The 24,737-nt window shown below is 38.7% G+C and overlaps 2 protein-coding genes across 3 annotated transcripts in view; one reads left to right on the forward strand and one right to left on the reverse strand.

The window, feature by feature from the left end:
• Window positions 1–3,034: 3,034 nt before the first annotated feature.
• LOC576795 (Krueppel-like factor 13) lies at window positions 3,035–15,958 on the forward strand. The gene is made up of 2 exons (XM_777064.5): window positions 3,035–3,984; window positions 11,996–15,958. The coding sequence occupies exons 1-2, from the start codon at window positions 3,411–3,413 to the stop codon at window positions 12,268–12,270; spliced, it is 849 nt and encodes a 282-aa protein (XP_782157.2). The 5' UTR covers window positions 3,035–3,410; the 3' UTR covers window positions 12,271–15,958.
• A 393-nt stretch (window positions 15,959–16,351) lies between these two features.
• LOC576725 (glycine receptor subunit alpha-4) overlaps window positions 16,352–24,737 on the reverse strand; it is a 31,301-nt gene continuing 22,915 nt past the window's right edge. For both annotated transcript variants that reach the window (XM_011668004.2, XM_030976894.1), the window contains 6 exons: window positions 22,926–23,143; window positions 22,038–22,120; window positions 21,254–21,388; window positions 19,869–20,098; window positions 18,775–18,906; window positions 16,352–18,197 (listed from right to left, as the gene is read on the reverse strand). In XM_011668004.2, the coding sequence (XP_011666306.2) occupies window positions 17,757–18,197; window positions 18,775–18,906; window positions 19,869–20,098; window positions 21,254–21,388; window positions 22,038–22,120; window positions 22,926–23,143 (1,239 nt within the window). In that variant the 3' untranslated portion in view covers window positions 16,352–17,756. The remainder of the gene's footprint in view (window positions 18,198–18,774; window positions 18,907–19,868; window positions 20,099–21,253; window positions 21,389–22,037; window positions 22,121–22,925; window positions 23,144–24,737) is intronic.

Here is a 24,737-nt window from a genome sequence, read left to right on the forward strand (position 1 = left end):
TGTGTATGTTCCTGTACGTGCCACAGAGCAAACGGCACAGCACGTCTCTTGGACAAACTTACAAACGATCAAAGTTCACACTTAAGTCAATGAGCCTGCATTAAATAGGACCGTATACATTAATAGTGGCGGATCCATGATTATTTGATCAGGGACAGGGCACTAGACGGTGTCCTTCCACCCCCACCCAGTGGCGGATCCAGAGGGGGGGCTCCCTACCCCCCCCCCCCCCCCCCCGAGCGAATTTTCGGCCGGCGCAGTTTTCAAAATTTCGGGAGCAAAAACAAAAGGAATCCTGGATCCGCGCCTGCCCCCACCCCCTGGTATAAGACAAAGAAGAAGGAAAAAAAGTGTATTCTAATACTGTCTTGTTCCGTACGTTTTTAGCGTGCACAAGCGTGTTTTAAGTACAGATAATTATAATGCATATATTTTAGCCGGGGGAGGGGGCACTTGTCTCCAGTGCCTCTCAGGCCCCCTCTCATGCAACCAATAATCTGCAAACTGGACAAATTGGAGATTGTTTACATAACACGCTTTCGGTTTCATTGTAACCACTTCCTGCAAAAGATGAAGAACAATGTACACTGAGTAGAGCGGATTATTTATTTTATTTTTTTACGCGCGGAAATAATTTATCTCATTGCCAAGATGTGCAGTTCCGGAACAGTCTCCCAAAATAATATTTGATTTGGACAGATGATTTTGATCCTGCATAACATTGATTGATTAAATGATTTAATTATTAGTCGCTTGGTTGATTTCTCACTACGTTGGTTGATTGATTAATATCAATCCAGTATTGATTCCGTATTATATCCTGGATAGACCCCGGATACAAAAAATGCATCATAAAATAATTCCGGGATGTGAAGCTGCGAGTAGATATAGAGTAAATAACAAGTACATAATAATGTTTAATTCTTTTTTAAAGATTGTGAAAGGGCGGTGAGAGAATAATTGCTTAAGGGAGAATCCATTAGTCATTATGGGTCACGGTTTTAATGAATGTCGGTGAATATGATTATTTTCAAATTGGCAGGTAGAACTATAGATGGTCCGAAAAATAAGTTAATATGCGAAAGGGATTGTTCGAAATGTATATTGAGGTAAATTAAATTCATCTTTTAATAAATTCTTTAAAAAAACGAGAAAGAAAGGACTACATATAATTCAGTTTTGACGTTCTTCGGAAACATGATTAGATTAAGATTTTAGGCAAAGTCATGGTAACATGAATATGTAATTGAAAAAAATATTTTGAATCAGTATCTAGGCTAAACATTTTATAGAAAGTTCTTGTCGTTGTCTTGTCATGCTTGTAGATTCATCGTCGATTCAATCCATCACTTGGCATAATTATAGTGGGTTCTAGAGCATATTTACTTATTTAATCATTAATTAATTTTTTTTAATATTAAAAAGAAAAAATGTATTACGTGTCCAATCACTTATTTATTCATGTATTTCTTTTTTTTACCGGGCCTATTCATTCATTCATTCATTCATGTATTTTTCATTCAGTTATATATTTACTTACTCACTTACTTTCTTATTTCACAAAAAAATAATCAATATGCCCCCCCCCCCCCTCCAAAAAAAAAAAAAAAAAAAAAGACAAAACACTAAATTCAATTGCCATGGGAATATAGTGCAAGTTTTAGCGATATTCTAATTCAGAGACACAATGCGATTGCACATAAGGGACTGTATACAGCTACAGATCTATCATAAAGTCAGACAACATATTGAACTGGAAAAAAGAAATTAGTGGGCTGCCTCTATATAATAGTATGGTGGGTCCTCATGGGGAGGCTCCCATTAACGGGACGCCCCTCCCCCCTCCTCTTCCTTATTATAGTTGAGTGATCCATCTCTAAATCATTTTAAGATCAGAAAACATGATTTGTTTTTCTTTTCTTCACACATGCAAATTATGATATACATTTAAAAACAATAATTTCTTTGGTGACGAGGAGGATAACTCAATTAAATTAAGTCGAATATAACCCTCTTAATCATCGCTTTGATTATTATTAAAACGTGTAAGTTCTTTCTTTTAAAATTGATACCATATTTGTTATGATTTTGCAACCATGAATGAGCAGTAAATCAGAATAAGTGGCAGGGTCAAATAATGTAAAAAGTTGCAAAATGACCCGGTAGTGATATATAAGCACTTGTATTGTTATGCAGAGCACTCTTCTTTCTTTGCCGTAAGAGATTGTAATTTTTGTGGTTCTATTTTTTCAAACTGATCATCAATGAATGACAAATTCTAAAGCATCTGAAATAAAAAATTTAGTCACTATGACACGTCAAGCTACTAGTACAACTTTCTGAAGCATCATTATCTGTTGGAAACGCCAGGGTGTGCAATTTGAATGCAAAGTCGAATAAGAGCAGTGCATTTGCAACTTTTCACTTTTGGCCTTGTCTCTTATTTTGATATACTGTACATTCCACCATTATTTAAGTACCATATCTTTGAATAAGTGCCCATTTCCCTTTTTTTTTCATTTTTTTTTAAATATATGAGCCCTTCCTATTATTCCAAAATTCCCCTTTTCACATCTGATAAATGCCCCTATCAAAATCTGATAGGTTCCCGTTTCTTTCGACAGATTCCCCATTTCTTTTCTCACAACTTTTTTCATATCTGTTGAGTGTCTGTCCCTTTTCACAAAAATCAAATAATCGTTCATACTTGAGTTTCCAAACTTTATTGGGGGGGGGGGGGGTTTAGTTTCTGAACACCCTATCAACTCCGGTGCAGAATGTTACGCGTATTGTGAAAATTATGGTCTCAAAAAATGTAATGAAAAGAGGTAAACCGGGTTGATTAGCAACTAAACAAAGCAGGCACGTGGCTAGACATGGATTATGCATTATTCATAAGGTATATTGTCAGTAAAGGTCACAATCTAATTTCCTAACCATTTGCCAATCAGATCCATGACCTCATGAATATTCTTCAGGCTAATTTATTCGGCGCGCGTGCGTGCAGTATATACAGTGCGTAAACGCCTATCTTTGTTTTGCAATAACCGAGGCCGAGCGAAATACTGTCTACAGATTTCAACAGTTTTCGTAATACAAAATCAGCGTTACATCAGATTCACGTCTCACAGTGCTTTGAGAAATAAACTGTAGGTATCGTGGAATACTGTGATGTTAGAGATCTGTTGCAGGTTGGAGAATTTTATTGCCATTGATTTGCAAAGAGAGGAATACAATTTTCAGATCCAAATTTTCACTTAGTAACCGCGCCAGCTGATTGTTGACAGCTGATCGGTTCGAGCGAGCACGTTGCGTTGTGTGTACGTTTTCACGAGGCGAGCTAGGCGCGGCGCGGTCGAGTCGTCAGGTCAACTTTTACACTGCGCAATAGATGTTCTAACATCCAAAAGATGACGACGTTATCACACTTTCAGGGCGATATTAATTCCACCATGGATTTGAGTATGGATGCCACTACAGCAGCAGAATGTCTCCTTGCAATAGCGGCATCAAAACCGAATTGTAAACCACCCGAATTTATGGAAACCTGTAAGGATGGTGGAGTATTTTCACCAGACGGAGTCAGCACAGGCAATCACCACATGTCGGAGCTCGAGCAGTCCGGCCTCCATGCGCACAGCCACAGCTCTTTGTTCATGGTGGCTAGAATTTTGGCCGATCTTGAGAAATACAGACCACGACATGAAATTCCATCACCAACCAGTGACTGTCCAAGTCCCCCACCTATCATTAATGGACCTTACGATGGACTTAGCAATGCCCTTGCGTCAAATTATGACGCTTTTGCACCAAGTCCACAACGTGGTGATTACACGAATCTCACACAAGGGAAACAAAGGAACAGACGATCAAAGCAGTCCCAAAGTCTCATTTCTGTCAAGAAACACCACTGTCACTACCATGAATGCGACAAAGTCTATGGGAAATCATCACATCTTAAAGCTCATCTCAGAACACACACAGGTAAGATAGTTTTTTAATTAATTTACGCCACGTTTCTTTGTTCATCCCTACACGTGTTTTGTGTTGATGTTCATCCCCTCGTGGGCCCCAATCCAGCCAGCCGGTAGTTTACGCGGGCATGCAGTCTGTCGACACACCCCCTGTGAATAGTCGGCGATAAAGGTTATTGCCTTCGAACAAAGAAAGGTTCGCACGGTGCGGGCTATGGGCCTAGCAACAACAACACGTAACACACATGGGGAAATCCCATTAGGAGGAATAAATGCCTTTTGCATATATAATTGCATGCAGATTGTGCAATCTTTTCTTTTTAATGTCAACATTATTAGCATATTAAACAGGATACACCCTTCCACGTACAGTCTACATCATGATCCAGTTGCATTCGAGCAATATTTTGTCATCGACATGATGATCAAGAGAATACTTTTTATTTTTTATCTCGATTTACTTCACTCGAGACATATATTCACTGAATTTCAATGCATCCAGCTCCTGGCAGTAGAATATTCTCCCATTTTCTTTACAATCTTTATTCCTCTTCTCTTTATAAGATAAATTTTTCATAGACTATAGTTTTATTACATGGAATATTCTTTCCCTTAGAACTTATATACACTACATTAATGGTCATGATGTTGGTAATGCTGATATAATACTGATTGTGATGATGGTGGTGAATTGTTGATAATAAGGTGGCCTATGAATTGTTTGTTTACACCTGAAGAATATTTCATATCAATTACATATGATTTACCCTAACTATTTTTTCCTTGCTGCTTTGCAAGTTGATCTATCCAGTATGCACTCCATCCTCAGATCATTATAGGTAATGCTACGGTCACAAAGGTTCGTACGAACGATAATTTTGTACGAATCTCCATTTTTCCATTGTCTTCCCGAATTTCCATTGTCTGAAAATTTGTGACCGAGGCTTTAGGTAATTGATCATTTCATGTACATGTGCTTGTAGCCACATGAACATGTCCTATTTAATCTCAAGTATGGTTGCTTTGATTTCCAGAGAAAATGAACTAGTCTGAACACAGTTTTAGGTGCCTAAATGTTGTCAATGTCATATTTATGGAAAAGGAAGTCATTTAATAAAGGTTTAGATCAAAGGGTCTAAAAATTATAGTTTGATTGCATCTACATGTAGTTATTTACAACTGTACCTTTATCTTATGGGAAATGTAAATGAATACGTATAGATGATTTGATCAATGAACATGATTTATGTAAATAAATCATTATCTATATTCTAGGATGTACATGTAGTAGGAGAATACCTATGTCCATTTCTTAAACTACAGTGGTTCAAGGCATGATGAATTATTTAAAAAAAATGCTAATTAGGGCCAGACTTCATTATTAAATGATTTATGACTTGCTCCTAAGTTAGGACCCTATTTTAACTAGAAAAATGGGGTGACTAGAAACAAAAGAAATCAAAATGATTTTACTTTATTGATTTACATTATACAAACGGGGATATTTGTCTACACATTCGGTTTTCTCATGCATTTATCATGTGCAGTGTATTACATTTTGAATGTAAGTACAGTACCGAAGCTGTTCCGTGTACGATGCAACTTGCACGAAGTACACACCGGCATATCGCATGCGGCACCGCCCACCTTGTGTTTACCATTTTGTAGAGACTAGACTAGACCGATTGTCTTGTGAGGAGAAATATCATAGCTATCCATTATTCGGTGGTTTGTTATGATTAAATAGCTAAAAGTTTGTTAAACTAATGGTGTATTCCAGATTATAGAATGCGTTTTCATATCACGTTGATCTAGTTTGACAAAAGATCATGTAAACAATCAATTGGATGTACGTAACATGTGCGCACGCATTGATTCAGCCATGAACATTTAGCTAGTATAGCTATAGTGCAGTAGACAGTGGTGGAGATCGAGAGCATGCAGCGCGAGCTGCGCTGGGCTCTTTGTTAGTGACGTACGTCGTCGTCATGACCGAGCGATGCCCCCGCAGATTGTGCCCTACTTGTGTCGTGCATTATTGTGCTCATGCGAAGGGGGCGTGGCGATCCGGTTACTAGGGCTGGCTCGAGAGAATCGCGGGCTTATTTATTTTGAACTTCCCCGTAACCGTTTGACAGAAGAAAAAATTTGGTACGATGTACATGTATTGTATTCATGCTCTAGTGCCCGACATAATTATAGTGCACATATTTTTAGCTTCTTCTCAAACAATACGCCAATATTTAGGCTAGTTATGATAATTACACAAAAGATGACATTCATGTGAAATATAAAGAAAGACATTTTGTACTTGTATTTTAAAACTGTTTTCAATATCATGATGTTGCCGCCGAGTAGCACAATGCCATCACCTGTAAGTGCAGCGCATTTTGCTGTTTTTTCCCGGGCTTTTTAAGAGGAAGAAGTGGTAATCATGAACAAAACAACAACAGACAAACGCATTAAAAACAAGACAATTGAGGAAATATAAAGGAACTGCCTCTTTTTATATGGCTCATTATGAAAAGCTAATCACAAGAAATATTAGGTTGCAAATGCAATATGAAGGTTGGCTAAGCGAAACTAAGGACGTCTTTCACTGGCTAGGTGTGTCCTTGTAACATATCCTCATTTGGCCACATGTAGTACGTGAGCTGGGTGTAATTAGATTCAGTAAGACGATGACGGGTTGTGAAAAAGGGTGTGTCTCGATATAGGCCCCTATGATTTCTGTGGTCACGGGGAAAGGGGTGCTGCCAATTATCTAATTGGGAGCGTTGATTGATAGGCCCTACCAAAATAATCTGTCTTTAATTTGGGGGTAATGAATAGTTTTACTGTTTTCCATCAGAGCTAAAATATATAACTTCCTCTGTCGTCCTGTAGTTTTGAAAGTTAATCATTTTATGAAGGGTGAGTCAAAATGGTCTGTTCCCGCCGCCGCAGATCTTGTTTTTGCCCCAAACTCTGGATAAACAACAGCATTATTGGGTGTGTATTTAGGAATGGCCTTTGTTAGGTGACAGGTAAATAAAGTTTAGTTACGGAACGAAGGACTTATCATCCTGGACTCTAGACCATATTGGACAAAGCTTTTGAGCCAAACCTTTTAAGAGGCCCTTGGTTGGAAACCTGTCCAACTCTTTGTTTGCAGCTTGATGGAACGTCGAGTTTTCAATGCTTTGTTTACTGGTGGGAAAGGTACACGTGTAGTTGAGATCGCTCTTTGTGACGTTATCATACGTAACAATAGACGAAGAGCTTGGTACACCTAGATGAGGGGTTGGTTTTCGTCGATGGAATATCGGCTTAGGAGTTTCTTTTATGTTGATGTAAACGTACTTAATTACCTGTACCCAAAGAATTAATCTTCTTGTTAACCAGAGGCAAGGCAGAAGCTCATCTAAGGCCTATAGTGACTGCTATACTAGATTTAAGAATTATATCACCGTGGCTCTCCTGTATGCCTTTCAGTATTGATTTTCTCCTATTTTCTGATTAGAAGATTCCTAGTTTGTCAATTCATCAACGTTTTATGATCTAATAGAATAAAATAAGTATAAAACATAAATAAATAAAAATCAACCAACCAAAAACAGTACTGACAACTGTTTCTATTTAGGCCGACCTAGGCTAGACGGTAGGCTTTTCTAACCAGGTTCTACAACACACATTTCTTTCATGAGGGAGACAAAATATACATTGCCACTATAGGCACTTTAAACATGTGGTATTGGGGTTCAATATAATTATCAAATTTGCCTTTCAAAGGCGCCAGTGATTATAATTCTTGCAGGTTGGTTTACTGTGGATATAATCAGAGAGAGACTGGAGTAGTTACTTTTTGTATGCAATTTTTTAATAAGCTGAGTTTTTAAAAGTGAGCGGCAGACCCCAGCAGCGAATATATAAAATGATACTATTCTGCTAGACAGTTAACAAAAGGTACAGCAATTCACCCTCATGAAAATGAGCGGGAAAATACAACCAAAATTTGGGAACGTTGGCAAACTTCGAACAATAGAAAAAAAATATATATACCAACTACAAATTAAGGTAGCCCTGTCAACAAGTATAGATCCATTGCAGTCCAACAAATTTAAAGGAAAAAAAAAACCGAGACAAGATAATGAAGTTTGCCTCTCCCCCACGTCGTATTATTTTTTTTAGGGATGTCTTTGTTTAGTTATTGACCAGTAACTCTTTGTGTTCTCTCGTTTAACTATTGTCAAATCGCGTTGATCGATTTGTAGCTCTGCGGTTTAAAAGTCTTGCAGCCTTTGAATTCACATGGGTCTTACCGTCTTAGCTTGGATCATTCTTGCACTAAACCATAAGCTATCTTTCAGTGAGCATTCAGTATACGGTATGCCTTCTTAGCAAGCAATATTTATAAAAGGAAACAAAATCCGACTTCTTTTGAAAAGGGCATTTTATTTGTGTTGTGTCAACTTTGGCCATAATTTATGTCGACCGTTTTGTAATCTAGATACATACATGTAGCCTTTCATTTATGATGTTTGAAGGGTTTATTATGGTCCACGCCCCTTCTATGAACACATAAACATGTAACATTCAATTGGTCACGTACATACTGAACAAACATGTAAATTGCTGTGTTAGATCTCCTATTCGTATGCCGATTACACTGCGTGAATACTAGAACAATGCAGCACTTCTCACCACTGAATTTACACTACTGTCTGTATTTTGTGTATGATCATAACAATACTAATTTTTGACATTGCGACATGCTCGTCTAGATTACGTATATGATTAGGATTATGTGCAGTGTGATGTGACACTGAGCTCAAATTAACGGGGGACCTGCAAACGTATATGATGTCGAATGCGAATAGCTGCAGTACATAATTGTAATATGATCATAGGCCATTACTGTGGTGAATCTCGCGGTGTAAAGACATTTTCACGGTTCATTTCTGTAATTTGAGAAGTGGATCTCTGAATCCCTGCTTCACATTCCGCAGTCAGTGAATAACCAATTATTATGACAAGACACATCGTACATGTAGACAATGAATTTCCCAATTGTGTGATAATTCTTATACTGATTTTTTTTCTTCTTTTCAAATTCATTATAGCCCATTTGTAAGATTGAAAATGTAACCTGAAATTTCAAAATTTTAGGGCAGTGGTCGAGAATCAGGAATAATTTTCTTGTCGCAAAATATTAAAAAGTAGACTAGACTTTATCATTTCACTAGATGGCATTTGAGGATGAGTGTATTCATCGCGAAAAAAGGGCCGCCATTAACAATACGCGACGGCTTATGTTTTAACCAAGTATTATTAATAAACCACAATACTTGTCTCTGCAGTATACACATACAGAGCCGTGTGATCATGCGTTTGTTTACATTTTAGTTTCGTGCATTTATGGTCGGTACGAAAGTCTAGACTACGTCGTGATCATGTACGTTGTCCTTGCGCAGTCCTCGTCATGATTGCACTGTCAACTAACTAAGGGAGAATCAAGGTCACATTATTTCCCTTTGTCTATGTTTCTAGGTAAAACAAAAATAATTACTCAGGTTTTGCTTGATCATCTGTTGCTGTCATCAGTTGTGTAAATTCATCCTACCTCAGTTTATTTGTTAATTACGATTCTGACATTTTCTTGATGGGTATACGTTTTGCTTCTATTTCTAAATGCCTCTTGTTGCGAACATTTCCAGAACAATGGGGAAGTACCATAACAATAGATCGACTCCGGGGCCCAAACTATACCAAATGTACTATTAATCCTTCACCTTGGACAACATACGCCTCGGTGCCCTTCAAACAATACCAAAATCAAGTATTGTTCTCAGATTTTATGTCGATTAAGGTATGTTGTTCATGTAAACTAAAGGTGTTGTCTCCTTTTGTAACCATTGAATAAGCCCAGTGTTGTTTTATCAAATGCTCGTCATGATTGATGTGCAGGGAGTTGGTGGCCTCGGGGGGGGGGGGGGGTGATTGTGCCCCTTGATTGTTGCCCCATCCTCACTCAATCAAATAGAGGTGCATGTCATTATACTGATAGGCGCATCTATTCTTAGGTACATTCGTTTTCAACCATGAACCCATTTCCCCGAATTCTCTTTATTTATTTGCTTGGGTTAACGGAAGGGAAGAATGAGGTACAGAAATGCCACACCCTTCTCAACTCCCCTTGCATCACTACTACATACGGGCGGTGATTTGATTGTCAATTGTTTTCGTAGTGTAAATATAGTTTCTTTCCTGTAGGAATACTTAGTGAGTTGGTGAACAATCGTTTGATTTCTAGTACGTTATCAGCTTATCTGAGCGCATTTCAACTCTCTTTTGTCCCGCCTGATGTAAATCTTGAAAAATGGCAATTTGCCCAATTTGTTGTGCAGTGATTCATCGGGGGGTATTGTAGTGTTTGTTGTTATTAGGTCGAGATACAATACACTATTAAGTAGCAAGTAAATGTATATTCTATTACAGGCTAAAAACGGCAGGGGAAATTCACAAAGGAGCCTACTTGCACTATTTTGTATATTATTGGTCTATTATTGATATGTGGACAATATGCATGTACACTATCCCACCCTACCAGACTTGCAGCAGAGCCGTAAAAGTGCACGATTGGGCATGCGCTCGCTCGCCGCTAACAAAGAAAGTTGACTAACCCGCAACTGCCATACACAACGAGCTCAAGAGTGACAAAGTAGAAACCATTACGTCCAGAGATTGAGCAAATCTTGACACGCACTGTTGGTATGTATGCCAGACCCGAGAAGAAAAAAAATACTTCCATGGCAGCGACTTGTAGACAATGCGAACGTGAGATGCAGCTCCTGGCACGCGACTTGGGGACAAAGAGACCATAAAGGTCAAACTAACGAATGGCGCGTGCCCCAAATTTGGCGCCAAAAGAAAGGGACTTCTTTGTACCCCATCGGAGAGATTTCTATAGCGACCGGGTGCACCTGCCGATTAACAAATACAATGACTCGCAATGGGAGTAAATCTTGATATTTGAGGGCTTTTATAGGGGTTTGTCTTGCTGTGATCTTCCAGAGGTCGGTGAAGAATTTTTTTGTTAAACCACTGGAAAATGGCAGTAACAGGTGGCTATTTGTGGTTGGTATCGTGATGGGGATGTCAATGCAGCAATACAGAAAATTGTGCAAATAGTTCAAAATACTATTTGTCCTCTCATTGCCCTCCATATCTATCAACCACCTTTCTATTTTGCCCCTCCCCCTCTCTCTCTCACTCTCTCCTTTTCTCTCTGTCCCTCTGTCAAGCTTGAACCTTACCCCGCCCCCTTTTCTCCCTCTCTGTTCCCGCTCAAGACCTCTGCCTGGTCGAACAAAGAACGCACGTCAAAAATACCAGACAGAAATGAAATGATACCGCGATGAAATAAACATGTGGTTACTTTTTATCGGAAGTGGATTGTCGTGTTTTGTTTCTACTGACGAGACAGTTCAAAAGGTTAATAAGTCGGCACCATTGAACTTTCATCAAATAAGTTAGACTTCATTTGTGTTAACTTGTCCTTAGAATGATGTCGCAATATGGTGTTCACAAAATATTGGGACTGCATGTCTTGCACATTCTTCTTTTCTATACTTGTTTGTTTGTTGCGATGTTGGTAGCATTGTTCTAATTTCAAATGTTAAATCGTCGGGAATAACTTTTTTTTTGTGGTTCATTTGTTTTTCAAAGTATATCCCAGTCATACCGACGAGACTGAAACCAGACGGGAAGCAGGTCGAAAAGAAAACAATACATACCCTCAAAATGTTTCGATTACATTTTTTTTTAGGGGGGGGGGGGGCGGGGGCGATATGATCGGGTTTTTTTTTTGTTGTTTTGTTTGTGTGTGTGTGAAAAGCTCGAGATGCAAGATCTGTTGTTGCTATTCGTTGTTGTTTTGTTGTATGTAGTTGTTTATTTATTTATCTTTTTTTTTCTTTGCGCATTTATTTGAAATATTCCTAATCGTTTTATTTTTCTTTACTTATTCTTCTATCTTCCAGGAGAGCGACCATTCCCGTGTAACTGGCAGGACTGTAACAAGCGTTTTGCGCGGTCTGACGAGCTTGCCCGACACTACCGAACCCACACCGGTGAGAAGAGATTCGCATGTCCACTCTGTGAGAAGAGGTTTATGAGGAGCGACCACTTGATGAAGCACGCCCGAAGACATGCAGAGTTCCACCCTAGCATGATCAAGAGACCAGGCAGCGCCGCCAGTTCCTTGGCCAGCGAGGGGAGCCATTCTCCTTGCTCTAGTCCTGCACATTCGCCGTGAACTTGAACCACCCTCTCGTCGGTCAAATACACTATCATCATCATCATACGCACTTTCAGGTTCTTGGTAAGGCGTACTGGAGACAGCCATGGGGTGGTTTCCTGCTGAAACAACAGCTTTCAGATGGAGATCTTATTTAAGAAGTCTTTGGACAAGGCTTTCATCAGGGTACGTAGTCATTGAGTGACCAAAGTCTTATCACCCCGTCCTAGAGGACTATTTGTTCAAACTGAACTAGACGAAAGTTAACGTCGTCATAACCGCAACATGCCAGTGTGATACTACTCTTTTGTGCAGTTAGTATATATGGTTTGATGAGTAATCAATGGAATAAAGTGTGGTCTATTTATCAATAATATTTGATGCACTGTATTGACATGTATTTACTCCTCTTTTGTATTCTTATTTATGCTAGTTGAATTGATACACTATATGAAACTAATATTTGATATCAACTTGTTCAACTCAAGTTCAAATACTGGAAACGGTCGTTTAATTTGACTTTTGTACATTCTAGCTTGAATACTTGGCACAAACATATTTGCAAATAGTTTTAAGTTCATTTTGGGACACAAGAGCGAGACCTGCTGGATGTGGTGTAACGTGTTATGATAATTAGCAGTATTGTGGTGCTATTATATGCAAAGACATGACTTGTTTTGTTGTGGATTATTTACGATGGTTAAAAAGTGAGTCGGTGACAACAAAGTACACAAAGTGATAACTTAGAGGGCGTTGCAGGGATTTTGCACGGTGAAGATCTCAAAACTTGTTTTTAAAAAAGGGCCAAAATGTTGTTAAAAATCATAATTGAATACTTGTAAATGGTGGCAAAATATTCATTATTCGCAAAATTACAGTCGCTTTTCTTTTCGAATTTGAATTTTGCAACTGGCAGTGTTTTATCACCCATCTTTTGATCGGAAATTCTGCACATACTTTCTTAAAAGTCATCTTGCTACATATAAACTTCGAGATTAGCTTTTTGACTTTTTGAGGGCTCGCATATCGCCGGTAGTGGTTTTAAGAAGATGAAGATGTATTCAGTGTTTGTTTTTCCTCAATAATGAGTAATTTCACAGTTTCCTTTTTCATAACAATATACCAAAAACAATCATAAGTAAAGAAGTAGGTGTACATGTATGAAATCTTTCTTTACCATTGTTTACACAGTGATATGGTCAAAAGTAGCCGCCACCATTTTTTATGTCATCCATCAATAGATTTTTATGCAAATTTTTGAAGAAATTCGTTATCGTAAAATGTAAATATATGTAGAGCTTGGATAGAGAAATATATAATCACAAAATCATAGTACTGAATAGTTTTGAAATGTGTTTACTCGCATATTATAACTTTATTCTTGATTGTTAGTAAATTTCTTTGTAGAGATGTCTATATTGCTCGTAGTGCCTAAGGTGACCGTGACTGGACGAAACAAAGTCAGAAAATACTTTTTATATTTATAGAACTAGAAAAGACAGTTGCTAAATATTGACAACGTTGCTTTTATTATACTTCGCGCGTCAGACAAACATTGCTTGTTTTCCAAGTTTAGTATTTTTCTTTCTTCTCCGTGAAAATCTTTCCAACATAGTTTGTTTCTTCCTTTTTTGCTATATATACAATCTTACGTGATAACTATATATTTGAATGCTCACCGTTTTTTTGTTGTATTTTCGACTTGTAAAACAATACATTTGAAGGGTAGTGTGGTGGGTGTATTTATCTATTTAAATGTCGTTGAGTTGCCAAGACGTTGTTATAGTCATATTTATTGTTATTCATCAATCAGTATTTAGCCATTTGATGGAAGATGTAGATGACGATCGATCGCTGGAAAATAGGATGGAGATTTCTGGGAGGGACATGTCGTGCTTTTTCTTTTTCAATCTTCAATCAAACAACGATTTACAAGATTTAAAAATTTATTGGACCGTATACCGGTTAAACACAAACGATATCTTTTCCATATCGTTGATATGAATTATTGAGGCTGAAATCCTATTATGAGGAAGACGTTTATAACTTTCTGAAAAGATGAATTAGAAAGATAAATTAATTTTAACATTTCATCATAAATTTAACAGCACATTTATTTTTGATATACTTATACTTGAAATTCATGATATGACAAAACGTCTAAAGAAAGGCTATGAACTTAAGAAATCTTATTTTCCATCGACTTTTTGTGCAAGTGAGATAATCATTAATCGCTCTATGTTAGTCGATTTTGAATTGTTACATGTGATATATATTTATTTTTTCAGTCGTTTCTTGCTGTGACATGTACCATTTAACCGTTTGTTTGTTTGTTTGTTTGTTCGTTTGCTTTTAATATCCTAGACAAATTCGCTGAGCGAGTTTGGGTTAGGAGAAGGCATATTTGTGTGTTGCAGTAAAGTAGAGGAAATTGAGATCATGGGCGTCTTTTTCGTTTGTGTTCCTTAAGAAAAAGGATATTGATAGGTGCCAAAGGGTATTGGAGACGGAGTGGATATGCAAAGAGTTTGCCAATAATTGGCTCTGTAAGAAAATGTATGCATAAATTGCTATGAAATTGGGCTGTATTGTGCCGTGAAATTACGCAAGATGTCAAGTACACGTTTACAACATGTTCACATTTCACAAGCATTAATAAAGGAAAGTTGATTGCTTTATTCGGAGTTGAAATATGATTGTTAAAAAGAGGTTGATCGAGTGACGAGGTACAGGACTGGGGTGATTATTGCCTATAGAGGGCAGCATTTGACCAAATACTGTATATCCTCGTGTCCAAACTTCGTAAGATTATAGAACTATTCAACGGCTTAAAAATGTGTTTGAGAAGTAGTTGAGAGGCCAGAATAATTTCTTTTTATTGGCATGCATTATGTCTACAATGTACATTGTAAATGTTTAATTTGCATGAATTCCGGAAATGTGTTTCTCAAAAACCTCACTCAGTAGATGAATTTCAGTTAAGAAAGATTTATGGGCAAATCAGAACAGTACTTGGTTATCAAAGAGATATATTATTTTTAAAGATACATGTTTATTTCTCCTCATCAGTGTAGTGTGTCTTATGTGGATAGACATGAATTATATCAATAAATTGTTATCCTAGGTTGGCTGGGAATCAACTTATTCTCATTTTTACGCAATTTCTGTCAGGTTACAAATATCTGTCTGGTATTTTGCTTTCTACTTAAAAGAAAGGGCATATAAGTAACCAGTGGTATGGTAGAGAAATTTACGTGATTTTAATTTGAACATTTCAAATACTGTCCTTCTCTTTGCCGTGCCACACGGTTTACTATTTTAGTTGATAAAATAATTATTCTCTGGTTAGAATAGTCAGATGGGTGTATGAGAAACGAACTTATATGCAACACCGTTACTATTACAATAATAATCACATGATTAACCTTGTGAAAAAAAGAATACCTCAGAAAAATTTATAAATGCAGAAGATTTCTATAAAAAGAGACCTCATACATACTCTCAATGGCTGGGATTGTAATTCTATGCGTTGTTTGAATCTTTAATTAGAAGTGATTTTTATAATCAATGATTAGCAGGTATATGGATGGCAAAGAACGCAGATTGTTCTATGTAAGTTGAGGAGTGTTATTATGCTGCACTAAGAGGGAGTTGAATGAAGATAATAAACTTTGAAAAGTCGGTTTTACATTTCATAAAAACACAATTTTATTGTTTGAATGGTTATTTTGTATCCTACATAGTTGTGGAATTCAGAGAATGAGTATGGATGCGAGGGGATGTCTACATGTGCGTAAACTTGGAAGTTTGCAATCGAGTAGTCTTTTGTAAATAGATTTCTTAAGCTTGATATTATTTGGAAAGGAAGGAGGACGGGAGGGGAGAGAGAGAGATGATGACGAATAAAGTCAGATGTAGGGGAACGGAGAGAGATAGGGAGAGGTAAAACGGGGAAGCAGATTAGGGGAAAGGAGAGGACAGAGGGGGGGGGGGGGGGGGGAGAAAATACTTATAGGGAGAGATAAATAGAGGATAACTAGTATAGCACAGGAGTGCTAATGAATGTGAATATGATATAGAAAATAGTGGGACAAAATTGTGTAATGAGATGTGATCAACACATTTACATTTATTAACAAATAAAGAGCACTTCATAATTGGTATGAATATGACATTAGGTGATGTTTGATCTCTGTCTCTTTACTCAAACACGTTTTTTATGTAAATGTTTTACAATCGTTATACTTATGATTAGTATAATTGTAGACAGTCATGCTGATAATTATTTATTGCATGTGATCGTCAGATTTGATAGCTATTTTACTACTAAAGCTATCAAAAACGTGCTGGAAACGTCCAAGAAGAATACTCCGAATCTAACCGAATCTAATGACCAATATTAAAAGGTTGTCGGGACGTCTAGTACGATTGGAGAAAGTATTTTAACGTCTCGAGAAATTTTCTTTTTTTAATGTCCCTGCATTGGCCTATCATGACCATGATCAATTGCACTTGAAGGGGTATATTGAAATGAAAAATAAGGGCTGGAAATAATTTATTACCCCCCCCCCCCTTTAGAAGTCCAACAGTGTGATAACTTGCATTGTATCAGCTACACGAGAGGCCGCCCATGCAGGTACCCCCCCCCCCCCCCACACACAACAGGATAGGTTCTTGAATATCTGTCGGGGAGGGGCTGTGAGGCACAAGCGTTCGTTTTCTAAATTTGCCTCTCGAATTACATTTTGGGGAATGAAGTTTTTTTGGAGCCGGGAATGGGCCATCAATCTCCTCTACCGCAACTGCCCCCACCCGCCCCTCATAAAGACAGCTAGATCCTGACCACAATATTCATGTTTTAATTTGTACTAGATCTATTCTCTGGGTGATATCAATACGGTAAGTTATTATCTTAAGAAAACTCCATTCAAAGTCAACATTCAATTACGATAAATAAACAACGGACAGACACGATTTGTGTGGGCATGCGATGAGGTACGTAACATTATATAGTTGGTACACTTTCATGAGCAAGATATTCAATCAGTTTAATATAGTGTCTTATGATGGGTTAATTAAGGCCACATTGAAATAATGCTCCATGCGAGAATACTCGAAAACGAAGGAGTTCCTGAAAGAATTTCATCCTATAGACCATATTATGTTCAATTCATATTTAATACATCCTATTCAGAGTGTATGCTGAGCAAAAAAAGCTCCCATCACTTGCTTAATTATTATTTAACAAACAATCCGGTAGTTGTCATTGAATTCAATCACACCAAAACAAAGCACATGATTTATAATCAGACTGAATAATTTCGAGGCGTTAAGCGTATAGCTTGATTTAGAAGCATGACAATATGTCTCATTACCAGGTCCCTCGGAGAGGACCTAAAGCCGTCGACCGTCTGGTTGCTTACTTACAATCATTTATGCTTTCTTAGCAGTCAGGTAAAATAACCACCACCACACCACACCACACCACACACCTAACATTACACCTATAAATTGCCCACCGAATGCGATACAAATTTCTCGTCATCAGTAAGATACTCGGGCGTATAATTCGTAGGCAGATAATACGCCCAGAAGCAAATATTAAAAATGGCGAATCCAATCGAGAAAAGCCATCTGCTAATCAAATCAATGACATGTGTTTCTCCTGGCATCGAGTTACAGTGATAACATGTTGATACTTCTTGTCCTTGCATGCGAGAGGTTTCCCTCCCTATCGCCGACGCCTGTCTTCCAGATGGCGACGTCGTCTGCAATGGTTGTGGGTGTTTATTGTCGAGAGGTGGCGCTGATGCGGTTGTACGTAATTCGCCTGTTGTTTCATCTCGACGTATAACCTGATGCTGTCTACTTATTCGGCATGGTGCCGAGATGCTCTCGATGGTACCATGGCTGACCCCCATCGCACTCTCCTGACTCGATGAACCCTGCATAGGTAATGAGAACATTCATAAAAATAAACCATAATTAAGAACTATTTATGTGCTGCATCTTGGTGACAGACATGGGACCAAGCGAGATGATAGATCCACGAGGTGATTGACTGATCGATCGATTGATTGATTGACTTATTGATTGGTTGATTAGTTAAATTGTTGGTTGACTTTTTTGAGTTGATTGATTTGATTGGTTGATTGGTTTACAGATTGATTGCATGATAGATAGATAGCTAGAAATTAAGAAATAAAGATAGATAGATAGATAGACAGACAGAAAGATAAACAGACAGACAGATTGATTGGTCCGTCGGTTGTTTTTAATTAAGTGAATGAATGATATAGATGGATGGATAGATAGAAGGATGGAAGGATGATTCATGTTGAGTTATAACCTTATCCCTCTTTTTACAGTCAATGCATTACTCTAAGTAACGTCTAACGAATAATAGATAACGGTCATTGTATAATCACTGAGCCTCATATAATATTATAATGCGTGATTAAAAAGAGAATTAACCAAATTTCAAAAATCCTTTCTGAAATGGTAAAACATGACTAATCTGACCTGCTTTGGTATGAATGCAAGAACTTTCTGTTTGGTCTTTTTCGTTCCCAGGGAAAGATGGTGAACCAAAGCGTATTCGAGCAGGGCTCCGATCACGAAGAAAAGACACGATGTGTACCATACGTCAATCGCCTGTACAAAGAAATCACGATACCAACATTCGACGTGAGAATAAGAAGAACGCCCCCATTCGACAAGAATAAGATGCAATGGTTGATTTTCAAATGCAAGTCAATACTCAATGAAACACGACAGATTTACGTCTGTACGCTGTATGTTTGACATATTTTGATACCCATAGGTTCACGAGGTGGGGGGGGGGGGGGGTGAGCCCACACACTCAAAAGGGTTCAAATTAGCATTATTAGGGCATATTAATAAAAAAATCAACAGCCTTTTCAATACGGTACCACATGGTGTTACCAAAAGTCTTTATGAAATATTAGGGCAGCCTAAATATGATCGTAATTGTTCGGGCAAGCACGATCCCATATTTGGGCAGGTAATTTATTTGTAATTATCATTATGCTGGGGGCATGAAGTGAGTTTTGATGACCTAATTATATTATAAATATAAGAAAGTGTCAAAATGTCGCTCACTATCAGAATGTAGACAAAACATGATCACAAAGACTTTCGAAAAATCGCCGCAACAGCCTGAATTTCAATTCACTATTGCTAATCCCATCATGTTCAGATTACGTAATACTTCATTGTCATGTTCGCATTTATTATTAAGGTAAATGGGAAGGCAATTGAAAGTGGAGTTTAATTAAGCCCCTCTGCACTAGTTTGATATGGAGGAATTGGACCTTCCTGCAAGGTCACTGACAGGTGGTTATCTCATCAAATCAGCTCTCAATTAACATAAGAAAAAGGGCTTCGTGGGGGATCAACGGGTACCGCTTAGGTATTGTTGGTTGTATAGAGGACGCAAGTAGCTATAAGAAGTGCAGTGGGGCTTTAAAGTAGGTTTTTATTTCGAAAGTCTCTGCGATCGTGTTACAAAGAAAAGTTGATATTCAGGCAAAATGGGTCAGCTCCCTCTTGCCCCCCCCCCCTTCCCCCAATTGACCCCTCCCGACCGGGGTTACCTTGAGGTAGGACACGGGCGGGATGTCGAGCCTGACCCCGTTGGTCTTCGAGATGACGGAGAGGATGATGGTAACGCCGAGACCGACCCTGGCTGGAGAGGCTCGGACATCGATCCAAAAAGTGACCCATGACACCATGACCAGGGCGATGCTAGGAATGAAAGCTTGAAGCATGTAGTAACCCAGGGTACGTTCCAGCGTGAACTGAGCTCGAACGCAGGAGAAAATTCCTGAGAGAGAGAAGAAATGGGGAAAGTCAGCACATTATTCCAACACAGGACAGTGTCCCCCGCCTTTCCCCGCTTTGCACGCCTAGAAAAAAAAATAACACAAAAAGTGGGCCACCGGAGGTTGGCCATCACAAACATTTGAACTTGGCAACTAAGTTCTAAAACTAGTGAAGAGAACCACTGGCTCGTTTTGGTAGGCTGTTAGTACATGTTTAAGTGAGATGTTAGACATAACATCCGATTCACCAACTCCGTGATCTTAGAATACTTTGTGACACATTGTTATCGCCATTGTTATATCCTCATTGTTCATTACTTATTCAGAATTTATCTAAAATACCAATTCAAAAGTTTCCATGGTCAATTTCTATTTCTGTACCAGCCACCTAAAAATGTTTTACGCTCGACACCACTTCTAGGGACTATTGCTTTCTCATCATCGGCACTTCTGGTTTATTATTGGTGAGCGCCATCTAGCGGCTAATCATTCACAGCGAGTAAATTGAAAGTTCAGAGAACGGTGGAGGGGGCAAAATATACACTGTCGCTCATAAAGTTGGAATATTTTTGTTTTACCCAAATTTATGGAATTATTTTAAAAATAATTTAAAAATAATAGATCTAGATAATAGTTTACATTCTCAGATTTTATCGAATAATAGTTGGACAATGTGTGTTTTGCGTGACTGCTAAAGCATGTGTGTGCTACTATGCTTATCAACTAGGAGACCTACGCCCTTAAGTCATAAATGACAGTAATGAGGATTAATGCCCCCACAAAAGGGCACTAATATAGCACATCGACACGGTTGTGATCCTGAGTCCTCACAGTTACGAGGCCATTGCTTTGTCACTGAACCATAACTGTTCGCAGCGGGGGCTAGGGTAGGGGCAGTTTCCATAAATAAAATAAAAAACAGAAAATGCAATAAATTGTCAATAATTTATTGCATTTTACCCCGGTCCCCAACATCAAAAAATCCTCTGGACGGCCATGCATTATGGCTCAAGGCATGGGCACACAGAGGATGTGAAGGTGTACGCTCAGTTCGCAGATTCCCTCCCCCAGTCATAGTCTTATCATTATCTCATTACGAGAATTCATTCATTCTAGTATGTCGATTACAAATAAACATAAAAATGATGGATACTGACCATTATAACGTTGTTCAGTACAGTCGAAGAAATCTACACCAATCAGGAAATACTGAGGCAGTCGCATATGATGACTGTGGAATTCCAGCTTCTGGGCACCCCACAGTAGGACCAGGTCACTCGTGGTCAGACCAACTGAATAAAATCAACATAAGTCATTGAAAGTATAAAGACTATTTTTGAATAATTATTGTTATATTGCACATACTAAGAATCTTGCTCTACGATTGGTCAAAAGTAAATCACGTGATGAAAGATACTTCATCATCAAGTTTCGTTGATCTCTCAAATTAATAGCTTTGATTCATAGCTTTACGCGTGTCCATAATACACAGAGGCGAGATCCCCTTCAAACAAGTACCCCGGCTAGAACAATCACGATATATTTTGCCCTTGATTATGAGCAAGATACAATTTCCATACATGAAGCATGTTATCATTTGGAACAGATTTTCTGGCGACCGACCTTATGCTAAGGCATAACGGATGAGAATCATAGTAATTTTGCACAAAGTTGTGTACAGTACATCTCTCGGTTCTCATAATAAAAATTATCAACGGTCTATAGGAAAGCCACATGCTGGCTATCACTTCTCTGTGTTTAAATAAAAAAGAAAACAGACGAAAAGAAGGAACGTATGATGAAGTTATTCCCAGTCTTCATCAATGATCAACGCCAAATTGTAGATATTCCTAATCTCATGCAAAAGGATTATCTCTATAACCGCATTCTTTGAAGAAAAAAATCCTATCAAATATTGCATGATATTATAAAGCTACTCACAGCTTTGGAGATCCATGTTACACTTCTGAGTATCCATTGGGAAACGATGAAAATCCATAGCGCAGGATAACTTTACGGATAACCTGCATGAAACAAAGTAAATGAAAATAAGATTAAATTCCGCTTCCAAGATAGGACGAAGTCACATTGCAAGGAAACAGTCTCCATGTTCATTTTAAAGACTAAATAACACCAATGCTATCCCAAGTGGCGTAGGTATGGGAAGAGCGGGGGAGTAGATTGGGGGGGGGGGGGACGTGCTACGTACCCCTATCATCGAATCGAAAAGAAAATGAAACAGAGTAAAGGGAACAGGGAAGGAAAGATGAAAAAGGAGATACAACTGTCTCCCAGCATGCCTACGTCAACTTGGTCGCTTTAATTTCCTTCCATTTCAAGAAACGCGGCATTTTCATTGCACTATTGCTATCAATATTATCTAACTATGCGACCATAAAATTATTTTAGCATGACGTAATACTTCAGTGTAATGTTCGCAAATTGAAACTGCCTCACGCTGAGTTTCGAAAGGCTTGTGTTATGAAATACTCTACGGTTCATCTACGAAGAAAAGAGCCCCTATAAATAATAATTATATTTGATTATATAGCACCTAACACTTACTTTATCAGAAGTCTCTAAGCGCTCTACAATATAAATGCAGCATAATTACCCTGGCCTTAGCAATACAGTTGTTACGTACGCTGCGTTTCAAGGAATAAATTCCTACCAGGTCCCCATTTACTTCACCTGGGTGGAATGTGGTAAATGTAGATCAATGTCTTGCCAAAGGAAATTAGTGCCACGGTGGGACTCGAACCGAGAACATTGTGATCAACAGTCCGGCGACGTATCCACGTATGCACCTATTTCCTCGTCTGATCTTACCTTTGTACCAACGTGACGTTCCCATCCCAGTCAACCGTGACGTACTGGTTTGTATCTGAGATGTGGTGTAGTAAAACTTCTTTGGCGTTACCGATGACGATGTTGGGGTGCCACACCCTATCTACCAGGTACGCCGTTGGGGGTAGGGTCGTAGTTCCATTGAAGGTTAGGCGGGGGTCATGCCACCGCTGGTGGATGGTGGCTGTGATTGAATAGTCCTATAATCAGAAAGATTTTTATATTTTTTATTAAATAATTCAAACATTGAAAAAACAGGGGCACACGTGACCACCCCCTCCCTCGCAGCACAATACAAAGCAACCTGTCACACACCAATGTGCCAAGAACTATTTTGAGGGGCTTATCTCTGGGTAAAAAAGGGCATAACGTACATAGCGCCCTTGGTGTCTCTCAGCAGACGACATTTGATGTATACTTAGTCAAGTAAAAGCCAATTATGTGGATTTGGAAAATGATATGCAATTTTCGTTGAAAATTATGATTCGTGATAATCATAGTGTTAAAACAAATAATTTGTATGTTCATGAACATCCGTTGAGTCTTGAAATTTTTCTTTGCATTTTTCTTTTCTTCAATAGCGGGGGTGGTGGGGGAGGGGGGGGGTAGGGAGTAGGGGTCGGCTACCTTTGATCCGCCCATTCATATTTCCTCCATACTTTTATTGAATTTCTCATGTACTTGAATATCTTATCAAATAAAATCTGTTACTAATGACCATGATAGTCTCAGCTCTTGGTATTGTATTTACCAGGCTAACGACTGATTTTATCCAGGTGTAATGACATGGTCATGCGTACCCTAACAAAAAAGCAAACTGACACCTGTCTTTGATTTATAAGTTCTTTATTTGAGCTCTATAATCTTAAACGAAATTAAACATACAATATATTGATGCAAGGATAACGGTACTTAAATTTAATTAGCATTGAATATTCGTATGCACGTTAAATAAACGAAATAAGATAATTCTGGTTGAGTTCTAAACAAAATAAACGGAGGAATAGCACCTTGTACGGAAGGGGGGGGCAGTGTGTTGCATTGACGAAATATATGACTCTAGATTTCGTCAACTGCAAAGTCTTGCACAGACGTGTCTCAGCAACGTTTCTTCGAAGAGAGTCTATACGATATGTTTATGAAATGTGGCTATGATGAGTGGCTGCAAGAAGTTTCTATCGAATGAGTGGCCACGACGAGTATATGATGAGTGCCCATGCGATGTGGCTACGACCCCCCCCCCCCCAGTGTTATTTAGGGTACGCATATGCGTGTTCCCTCCTTTTGAAAACACCCCCTAAGTCCGGTGTGTAAAGTCAATTTTGTGTATGTACGAGCCGGACTTTGGTGCGTGAAAAGTACCCCTTTACCGGACATTTTGGTAACACGCATGCGGTCATTCCGACCCCGAAGTGGGGGGCCGGGGGCTACGATTACTGGCAACAAGCAGTGGCAACGAGCACTGGCCATGGGGTCAATCAGTGGGGGGGGGGGGGGGTAGGGTGACACATCCCTTAAATGTTTTAAGGCTTGGGGACACAACAGGGTGTGGTCCCCCGAAATTTGGGAAGTCTTGTGTTTCGTATAATAGGCTCTATAGAGCCCAACTTCTTGTTCGATTTTGAGAAATAAAGCACAAAATATGCGCTCTAAATTTGGATTAGATCGAGGCTAACAAGAGGTAGGCGCGCCGGAAGCAGTTTGAGATGGGGGGGGGGGGGGGGAAACGTTCCAGTGGTTCACCTTTCAGGAGCAGTGGCGTAACGAGCAAAACCCTTTTTTTGGGGGGGGGGG

The sequence above is a fragment of the Strongylocentrotus purpuratus genome, unplaced genomic scaffold (assembly GCF_000002235.5).
Source record: "Strongylocentrotus purpuratus isolate Spur 01 unplaced genomic scaffold, Spur_5.0 spur5_scaffold_9, whole genome shotgun sequence".
Taxonomy (NCBI): Eukaryota; Metazoa; Echinodermata; class Echinoidea; order Camarodonta; family Strongylocentrotidae; genus Strongylocentrotus; species Strongylocentrotus purpuratus.

Coding starts and splice junctions, on each gene's coding strand:
- LOC576795 (XM_777064.5), top strand. CDS start 3,411: ATGACGACGTTATCACACTTTCAGGGCGATATTAATTCCACCATGGAT. Junction 3,985..11,995: donor TCATCTCAGAACACACACAG/GTAAGATAGTTT, acceptor TCTATCTTCCAG/GAGAGCGACCATTCCCGTGT.